The sequence below is a fragment of the Mauremys mutica genome, chromosome 12 (genome assembly GCF_020497125.1).
Source record: "Mauremys mutica isolate MM-2020 ecotype Southern chromosome 12, ASM2049712v1, whole genome shotgun sequence".
In the NCBI taxonomy this organism is placed as follows: domain Eukaryota; kingdom Metazoa; phylum Chordata; order Testudines; family Geoemydidae; genus Mauremys; species Mauremys mutica.
This window is the reverse complement of record NC_059083.1, coordinates 28,693,416-28,703,822: the sequence shown is the minus strand read 5'-3', so window position 1 is coordinate 28,703,822 and position 10,407 is coordinate 28,693,416. Positions and strand designations below refer to the sequence as shown.

Here is a 10,407-nt window from a genome sequence, read left to right as displayed (position 1 = left end):
TTGCTAGGCCCTTAACAATGCACAGGGCAACACACAGGTGATGAGATGTGCGCTAAGCCAAGGTCCAATGGCCAATAGGAATCTGACCATTGACTGCAATGAGCACTGGCTCATTCTCCAAGGCCCGGAGAGTCTCAGACAGGCCAGAGGTAACTGACACAGAGGTAACTTATCTTTGAAAACTCTTGGTGATTGGGGGAGGTCCCAGATGACTAGAAAAAGGCTAATGTAGTGCCCTTCTTTTAAAAAGAGAAGAAGGAAGTTCCAGGGAACTACAGGTCAGTCAGCCTCACCTCAGTCCTGGAAAAATCATGGAGCAGGTCCTCAAGGAATCAATTCTAAAGCACTTAAAGGAGAGGAAAATGATCAGGAACAGTCAGCATGGATTCACCATTGACAAGTCATGACTGACTTACCTAATTGCCTTCTATGACGAGATAACTGGCTCTGTGGATCAGGGGAAAGCAGTGGACATGTTATTCCTTGACTTTAGCAAAGCTTTTGATATGGTCTCTCACAGTATTCTTGCCAGCAAGTTAAAGAAGTATGGGCTGGATGAATGGCCTATAAGGTGGATAGAAATCTGGCTAGATCGTCAGGCTCAACTGGTAGTGATCAACGGCTCCATGTCTAGTTGGCAGCCGGTATCAAGGGGAGTGCCCCAAGGGTTGGTCCGGGGGCTGGTTTTGTTCAATATCTTCATTAATGATCTGGAGGATGGCGTGGACTGCACTCTCAGCAAGTTTGGAGCTGACACTAAACTGGAAGGAGTGGTAGATATTCTGGAGGGAAGGGACAGAATACAGAGGGACCTAGACAAATTAGAGGATTGGGCCAAAAGAAATCTGATGAGGTTCAACAAGGACAAGTGCAGAATCCTGCACTTAGGATGGAAGAATCCCATGCACTGCTACAGACTAGGGACCGAATGGCTAGGCAGCAGTTCTGCAGAAAAGGACAGTGGATTAGAATCTGGATATGAGTCAACAATGTGTCCTTGTTGCCAGGAAGGCTAATGGCATTTTGGGATGTATAAGTAGGGGCATTGCCAGCAGATTGAGGGACGTGATCATTCCCCTCTCTTCGACATTGGTGAGGCCTCATCTGGAGCATTGTGTCCAGTTTTGGGCCCCGCACTAAAGAAGGATGTGGGTAAATTGGAAAGAGTCCAGCAGAGGGCAACAAAAATGATTAGGGAGCTGGAGCACATAAATACCATGCTCAAGTCACCTCTTGCTCTTCCTTTTGATACACTGAACAGATCGAGCTCTTTCATTCTGCCCCTAGAGGGCATTTTCTCCAGCCCTCGAATCACATTTGTGGCTCTTTTTTGCACCATCTGCTCTCATTTCGAACATCTTTTTCAAAATGTGGCCATTAGAACCGGGCGCAGTGTTCCAGGGTCTGTCTCACCAGTGCCAAAAACGGAGCTAAATCCCCTCCCTGCCCCTGCTCACTGGCGAGGGGGTGTCCAGCAGAGCTGCTTTCCCACCCTTTCTAACTGTCATTGCTCCTCCCCTCCCAGTCAGTTCCTCATCCCCTTTTTTCTGTTTCCCTTCTCCTCCTTCCCCTCCAGGCCACTCCCTTCTCTTCACCTCCCCCTGCCACCAAGCAGGGCAGAGGTCAGCAGCAGGCACCTCCCAGCAGTGACAGTAGAACACACCTTGCTGGGGAAGGAGAGACAGACAGACTGAGACTCCAGCAGCCATGGGGACACCTGGTCCACCAGGGAAGAGGAAACGTAAGGCTGAGGGTCAGGAACCTCCGACTCCAACATCTTTAGCTGGTAGAAAGCTAGATGATACCATTTGTCACATCTGTCGGGAGTATTTGACAGACCCAGTGACTATACAGTGTGGGCATGAATTCTGCCGGGTCTGCATCACCCAGCGCTGTGCGGGAGTGGAGACAGCCGCCTGTCCTCAGTGTGGAGAAACGTTCCAGAAAAGAGCCTTCAGGTCCAACATGCAGGTAGGCAGCATTCATCAAACAACTGGGGTTAAAGCCAGGACAAAGGGGAAGGGAAGGGAATGTCTGTGAGGAACATGGCAAAGAGCTCACATAGTTCTGTAGGGAGAATGTCAAAGCCCTTTGTGAGGATTGCAAAGAATCCCTGGCTCACTGCTCTCACACTGGGATTCCCATAGGAAGGGCTGCCCATGAGTCCCAGGTAGTAGTGTTTTTGTTTGCTAATTAAATCCCTTTTGGGCCCTGTGTCATCCCCTCTCTAGACAGTTACCAGTCTGTTGTGACCGGACCTAATCACAGAATCCCATATGCTTCTAAGACTTCAGCTCTGGGTCTCTCAACTGCACTCCCAGTTGCAGACCCCATGTCTGCCCCCCTTCTTTGGGATGTGGTTCTCTGCACCCTAGCTGTCTGAAACCCCAGACCCAGAGCCACAGCCCTGCCAAGCTCCCACTTGGTTACACACGCTCCGGCAGATTTCTAGCTCACTGTGGGTATGCTGAGTTCTCAATTGACCCCTGCAGGGACAATGTGTCAGGTGAGCCAGGAACACGGGCTTAACAAAGGGATTTCCTAACCACTGGCACTTGTATTTTTAAGAAAGCACAGAGAGAGTTACAGATCTACACAAAATAACAAACAGTCCTGAGACAAACTGCCCCCATCCTCTGTGTCTGGTGTCACCCCTTCTGTCACTATGGCTACACTACAGCCTATGTTGGCAAAACTTCTGTTGCTCAGGGGTGTGAATATTCCACCCCCATGAGCAAAGTAAGTTATGCCAACATAGGTACCGCAGCTCCCGAAGTTGGGTTTTTTATGCTAACAGGAGAGCTTTCTCCCATCGGCATAGAGCATCTTCACCACATGTGCTGCAGCAGCGCAGCTGTATCGGGAGAGCTGAGCGGCCGCAGCCCTTCTAGTGTAGATGTATGACTCTGAGATCTTGTGAGCATCTCAGGCAAGGCAGAGACCCTCCTGCTTTCTCTATCTCCAGCCTTGTCTTCTGGCATATGGTGGTTGATGGCCCCTCTTGCTCTGAGAGCATCCCTCCTTCAATATAGTCTCTGTCCCCTTTTGCCGCATGGAATTGTCTGAGCTCCACGGACCAATCTTAATTGTCAAATACATTCTTCACTAAGCTCCATCCCCATGCCAATAGCAGAGTCAGAGCTCCTTGGTTTAGTTACTAAAAGATGTTTTTTCTGCCTTTTAATCTTTTTAGCCTTGCAGGGGGAAGTCAGGTCTGGGAGAGGGCTCTTTAATCCAGCAGACAAAGGAAGTGAGATCTAATGGCTGGAAGTTAAAGTTGGACAGATTTAGGCTAGAAGTAAGGTGCCCATATTTTACCATGAGGGGGATTTACCACTGGAACAACTTACCAAGGGTTGTGGTGGGTCCCCAGGACTTTTGTCTTTAAATCATTACTGGGCATCTCTCAGAGGCCTGCTCTCGTTCTCAGCCACAAGCTGATGCTGCAGGAATCTCTGGGGGAGGTTCTTTAGCCTGTGCTCAAAAACAGGAGGTCAGACCAGATATTCAGAATGGCCCCTTCAGGCCTTATCAGCTGTGAATCTATCACTTATTCTAATTAATGCTGCTCCATACAAAAGCGTAACCCTTTGTGGTTGACAAAGGTGCATGGCGGTGTGTTTAGCAAACTGTAGCCATAGAGGGGTGAATAAGGTAGCTACATTATTTGCTCAGATGAATGAAATTAATAAATACCTAGGGAAGCAGGGATGGCTGGGAATTTACCCTTCTGAAATGGGATTGCTCTGATCAGGAGAAGGTTTTGTGCCTGAAAGTGTGTGGCACACCCATGGGGAATGGTCCCTGGATGTTTCTTCACCTGGTTTTATTAAATTATAGAATATTATTGACAGTTTCCTCGTTTCTCCTTTCAGGGGGAGGCAAGCACATCGAGCAGGTACTGTACATGCATTTGCCTTTGTTATTTTCCCGTGCGTTCCTGTTCGATGCACTGCAGCATTACTGCACTGAACAGCTGAGCTGAAAGATGACAGAGAATCTCTTCTCTTTAGGAGTGAAAATGTGAACGGTCAGGAACAGGAAGCCATTTCTACTCAACAGCAGGAGCTCAGAGGTAAATGAAAACCACTCTCATATTCAGCAGTGCCCACCCCAAGCGCTCACAACTCATCAGTCTGGTCCCAATACATGACAAGACTGGATAAAAAAAATCACAAGATTTTGAACAAAACCAATTGTATCACCTCATTTTTGAACATTTAAGAACATTCCAGCCACCCCATTCCCCACTCGCTGCCTCCACAGTTTGCGTGTGCTCTTTCAGGATGCACAGCCAGTCTCAAGAACACACTTACACATGTGAACATCTCCTGGAATTGGGGCATTAGCGCCAATGGTGGAGGTGATGGTGGTGTTACCGAAATGTCGGGTCTGCCTAGCTGAGCGCCAATGACAGCCAGACAGGGATAAGGAAAGGTTGCTTTATTCTGCAGAAGAAAGGAGAGCTTTGTACTAAGATACAAAAACTCTAACTCCATACAAAAAACAAGAATCTTTATACACACTCACATACAGGCTTCGGTCGTGTTAGCATTTGATTGGTGGTTAGCAAACCCTGCACTCCTGCAATCTGCTCAGCAAAAACCAGTTCAGGACTAGCTTCAACTGCCTCTAGACTGATAAGGGAAGACAGTTCAAAAGTTCAGGCTACTGTGTCCCTGAGGTGTCCAATTTCCCCTAATGGTTGCCAGCTATTATAAACTGCTTAACTAGCTATTGGGGGGCGGGGGAAACTCTACTGACTGTCTCAGTGGCTCTCCAGGTTTGTGTTCAGACTGCACAGGTGGGGGTTGGTCACATACCATCATGTGCACACGCTCAGGCTGAGATCATGAGATTAGAGAGGCAGGATGGTCCAGTGGTTACAGAACTAGCCTGCTGTGCCAAAGATGTGCTGTGGGACCTTGGGTGAGTCCCTTAGGGACTGATTATTAAAGCTCTGTAGGTGCCTAAAAATGCAGATTAGCACCTAGTGGGATTTTTGGACATGCCCATTTGTCGAACTCCCACTGATTTCAATAGGAGTTAGGTGCCTAGTTGCTTTTGAAAATCCTTCTAGGCACCTATCAGAATCTTTGGATGCCTCAATCCAGGGGTGAAAGTAACTTAAAGGACTTGCCGGTACTCCAGAGTCCTGCAGAGGGGGAGGGGCTCAACCGGAAGAGGCGTGGCCTCTATCAGAAGAGGTGGGGCCTTTAAATCCCCGGGCTTTTAAATCAGGATTTAAAGGGCTCAGGGATTCGGCTGAAGCTAGGAGCCGGGCCCTTTAAATCACCCCCAGAGCTACCAGCTGCAGAGGTGGCTGGGACCCTTGGGGTTTGGGCAGGGGTGAAAGTAATTTACATTTCTTACCCATATGGTCCAATCACAAGCAACCCACCTCTCCTATGTACTTCATTGATTCCTCCCACTGCATGACATAGATAGAGAAAATAAAGCTCCTATTACTACTACCAGTACTGTCTGTAATAAAACTTTACTATTGGAATAAGCCTGAAAAAGTGAAAACTCACTGTCACATTTTTCTCTGTGTCTTCCCTCCTCCTCCAGCCAGGCTGTGGACACTAGGCTCTGTGCTTCCTCCCTGCCTGGCACTGAGCAGCAGCTGCAGGGGCTTCCCTCTAGCTTGCAGCAGGGAGCAGGGAGACTGGCTGAGGGAGGGAGAAGCCTGCCTCCTGCATAAGATCAGTTTAAACTCTGCTGTTCCCTGCACAGTTCAGTAACATTTCAAAGAGGATTTGTAAGCAGTTTGGACATCACAACCATGATCCTATGCTGGGGAGGGAATGTGATAGATTTTAACTTGGAAATGGTTCCTGATTTTGATTGTGTTTTTTGTGTATAAGAGATCCCCTCATCCCGGGGGCAGAAAAGAACTGCCTCTGCCATGGTCACACACACCCTCCCCACTCCCCCCAGCTACTGTGAGTGAAATTAACAAGGATGCCAGAAACCACTTCTAAGCCGGAGAGCTGAACCACTCAGGGAACAGCTGAGTTTAAACTATTCTTATGCAGGGGGCAGGCTTCTCCCTCCCTCAGGCAGTCTCCTTTTCTTACCGGTCCTCTGTACCGGCCCGTACCAGCTTACTTTCACCTCTGCCTCAATCCCTTGAGGAAACCTGTCCCTCCATGACTGTGGTCCCCATCTGTACAATGGGGATAGTAGTCAGGCTCTACCTCCCAGATGGGTTGTGCGGATAGATACACTAAAGATTGTGAGGAGCCCAGAGGGGATGGTAATGAGGGCCAGATCGGTACCAAAACAGATTATGGCACCAACACCAGAAGAGTTCAGTCTCCTGTCAGAGTATTCTGCTCAGTACCAGAGATGTGTGTTTAATCCTAAAGAGATGTGGGCGACATTTTCAATACTGTTGTGATCAAGTTACATTGGTTTGGGTGACCCAAAATGTGGTTTGCAATAGTTTAACTTCTGGGTGATTTTAGTTAAAGCTGAATCTTAACTTTTAATTTCCATGGTTTTAAATGTTTGATTTCTTAAAATCTAAAATTGATTTTAATGCTCTTTTGAAAAAAAAAAGTCTGGCACCTCTGCTCAGCCTTCTCTGACACTGAGAGAAATGGTCTGTGTATAATAATTAGCTATGCTGGTTTTAGCACTGGTTCTAAACAGGGACCTATAGAACTGACAGGCACATGGCCACATTTTCTGTGATGAACTAGATAAACCCAAAGTAGACTGGAGAAGCTCCGTGGGAAATGTACATCCATTTGGAAGGCCGTCATGAGACCTAGACCCAACTGAAATCCTGCTTAAGTCCCATTTTTAGGCTCTAAATGGGATGTAAGTGGCTAGGCCTTGTGCTGGTCCCCATGTGAAGAGGAGAATTTCATCCTTCCTGAATGCTTCTGAAATGAAATATAACTGCAGATCCAGTGGGGCACTTAGAAAGTTGTTCTTTCTTCCATGACTAAACTTTTTGTGTCCTGCTCTAAACATTGAGTGCTCACCCGCAGCAAATGTCATATGTAAGGATATAATTCTGTCACAGAGACACGGAGCAGCAGCAGCGGCCCCTGCCGGCAGCCAGTCTCTGACAGTGCTCACAGTGTTAGTCCCCCTCCTCCCAGTAAAAGTCACGGACAAGTTGTGGGCTTGCATGGATTTTTGTTTATTGGCGTGACCTGTCCTTAACTTTTACTAAAAATACTAGGGCTTCGATTAATGGCACTTAACTCACGCGATTAACTCAAAAAAATTAATTGCAATTCAAAAAATCATTGTACTTTTAATCACATTGTTAAACAATAATAGAATACCAATTGAAATGTATTAAATATTTATGGATGTTTTTTCTACATTTTCAAATATATTGATTTCAATTACAACACAGAATACAAAGAGTCCAGTGTTTACTTTATATTATTTCTGATTACAAATATTTTGCACTGTAAACATAAGCAAAAGAAATAGTATTTTTCAATTCACCTCATGCAAGTACCAGAGAGCAATCTCTTTATCGTGAAAGTGCAATTTACAAATGTAGATTGTTTTTGTTACATAACTGTGCTCAAAAACAAAACAATATAAAACTTTAGAGCCTACAAGTCCACTCAGTCCTACTTCTTTGCTAAGACAAACAAGTTTGTTTACATTTATGGGAGATAATGCTGCCCGCTTGTTATTTACAATGTCACCTGAAAGTGAGAGCAGGCATTGCAAGGTATTTATGTGTCAGATATGCTAAACATTCATATGTCTCCCAAGTCCCCTCCCCCTCCCCGAGCGCCGCGGTGCAGCGCCCAAGTCCCCGCCCCCTCCCTGAGCGCCGCGGTGCAGCACCCAAGTCCCCGTCCCCTCCCCGAGCGCCGCGCCTCCCAAGTCCCCACCACCCAAGCGCCGTGCCTCCCAAGTCCCCGCCCCCCCGAGTGCCGCCCAAGTCCCCACCTCCCCGAGCGCCGCGTCATGCCGCCGAAGTCCCCGCCCCCCAGCGCCGCATCGCCTAAGTCCCCGCCCCTTCCCGAGCACCGCGGTGCAGCGCCCAAGTCCCCGCCCCTCCCCGAGCGCCGCGGTGCAGCGCCCAAGTCCCCGCCCCTCCCCGAGCGCCGCGGTGCAGCGCCCAAGTTCCCGCCCCCCAAGCGCCGCCTGTCCAAACCAAAAACAACAAAACCAAACCCCGATTGCCGCCCCCTCCCAAGGTGCCGCCCCAAGCACGTGCTTGGTAGGCTGGTGCCTAGAGCCAGCCCTGTGCCCTGAAGGGCAGGCTCAGCTGTGGCCATGCCCCAATCAGGCCCAGCTGGCCCCTATTAGAGGCAGTGAGCCAGGAGCCCAGGAAGTCTCTCTCTGTCTGTAGAGGGAGAAGGGCCTGGCTGCAGGGGGCTAGAGACAGGGTACCTGAGTGGGGCAGGGCTGGGGAAAGGCAGAGGAGCCGGGGAGCTCCTGCCTGGAAAGCCCCAGGCTGCGGCCTAGCACAAGGCCAACATGTACTGGGGGTTGCAGGGGGCAGCCCAGGGATAGGCAAAGGCAGCAGGTCCAAACCCAACCTTGCCAGTGATGAGTAGGTTGATACTGCAGTCTGCCCCAGGGCATGGGGGCTAGCTGATGACTGGCAGTAGCCTGATACTGAGGCGAGGTGGGGATAGTGGGTTGGGGGTTCCCCTGGGAGGGGAGATCCTAAGACTGGGGGAGTTCCTGCCGGGGGCAGCACCCCAGATAAAGGGGCACTGGGGTCCTGGGAGGGACACGGGGGCCAAGAGGCAGTGGATCACTGGTCTGCAGAGGGCGCTCTGGGCTGGAAATTGAGCTAATTCCCTGAGAGACCAGCAGGAGGTGCTGCAGGGGTGAGTCTGCTCGTCTACAGGCAGCTTAAGCACACTCCGGGGGGGAAGAGGAGCAGAAATGTGGTGTGCTCAGGGGAGGTGGTGGGGAATAGGCAGGGCCAGGGTGGGGATTTAGGATAAGGAGTCGGAATAGGGGCAGGGACTTTGGGGAAGGGGTTGTAATGGGGGCAGGGCCTCATGGAAGGGGTGGAGTGGGGGCGGGGCTGGGGGCAGAGGCGGGGTCGAGCACCAAGGGGAAAGAGAAGTCAGTGCATATGGCACTGACCAAGGACAGCAACTGTGAGTGGGGTGCAGAGAAGGGTCGGGTATGTGAAAGAGACTTTTTGGTTGCTGGACTTAAGAACCTGAGGGGAAAAGGACACTGCCCAACCTACTTGGGGTGGGTCTTTTGCTCATGGTTTATGTTTATGATCCCTGTTTGTGGTGTTTTCCCAAATTAACACCGAATTACTTCCCTCCTTTTATTAAACGTTTCTTTTCTATACTCAGACTCTGTGTTTGTGAATGAGGAAGTATTGCCTCTTAGAGGTGCCCAGGGGTGGTGTGTAAATTTCTCAGGTTACTGATTGGGGGCTCAAGTTGGTTCTGTGTTGTATCGATGGAAAGGAACCCCTAGATATTGAACCCGGCCCTAGTTGCTGTTGGCTCCACCTGGCAGAAGGGTTACAGTAGTATTAGTGCTCAACTGTAGATTTTTTTCTCTGCTCACAAAGGGCAGAAATTGGCCTTTAGTGATCTGTGCGTTTATAGGGAGCTGGGGTTTTCAAAGCTGCCATGGGGTCTGAATACTCAATTTTTATTTAAATTAATGGGCACCAAATGTGCAAACGCGCAAAGCACCTGCAGTGCTGTAAACTTTATGTAGAAATTTGTACGTGTCAGAAGAATTGGGAAGGGGAAATGTCTGTTACAATGATTTCCCAGTGGGGCTGGAAGCAGGTAATTCAGAGAAGCAGAAAGGAGCTGAACTTTGTACTTGTGAAAGTTGGAACTAAATTCTGTACCTTTAGAACTGTCAGCTACACACTCTGTCACCACCAGGTGTGAACTGGTTTGGTTTGTGGTTTCAACACATACATTATGTGGGTTGAGTCCATGTGTAGGTGCTGGGGATTAACTCGTTTTGAGCTGTATGGAAAATTTGTGAATGTGTGCAGGGAGAGCTATGTTGGGCTCATTTCCAACCTCTAAAAAATCAAGAACAATTAACTGTCACTGTCTTGTTCCCGGGGCCTTTCAGAGAATTCTCTGCATCAGCTGCACTGGTGAGCTGTGGCTAGGATGCTGTAATAACACAAACACACTCGGGATTTGCACGGCTGCTCTGAGACGCTGCTCACACTGGGCACAAGATGCTCTCGCTCAGGCTGTGCTCAGCAGTGACAGGTAGACATGACACGACCTCCATTTCCTGCAGTGTTGGTAACCCAGGGCTGACGCACCAAGGGGACGAGCGCCACGTGGGGAAACAGCTGATCTTAGAGGCAATGCCTGTAGTGGCCCATCCATACACCCCTCCTTGGCCCATGCTGACCTGAGCATCTAGCTAAAGAAAGGCCTCTCCACCCCATTCTTAGCTGTG

At 49.2% G+C, this 10,407-nt stretch overlaps 1 protein-coding gene across 1 annotated transcript; it reads left to right on the top strand.

Moving 5' to 3' along the window:
• Positions 1–1,626: 1,626 nt before the first annotated feature.
• On the top strand, positions 1,627–4,083 carry LOC123346657 (tripartite motif-containing protein 10-like). The gene is made up of 3 exons (XM_044984134.1): positions 1,627–1,971; positions 3,876–3,898; positions 4,014–4,083. Exons 1-3 carry the CDS (start codon positions 1,708–1,710, stop codon positions 4,081–4,083), a joined length of 357 nt encoding a protein of 118 aa, XP_044840069.1. The 5' UTR covers positions 1,627–1,707.
• The last annotated feature ends 6,324 nt before the right edge of the window (positions 4,084–10,407 follow it).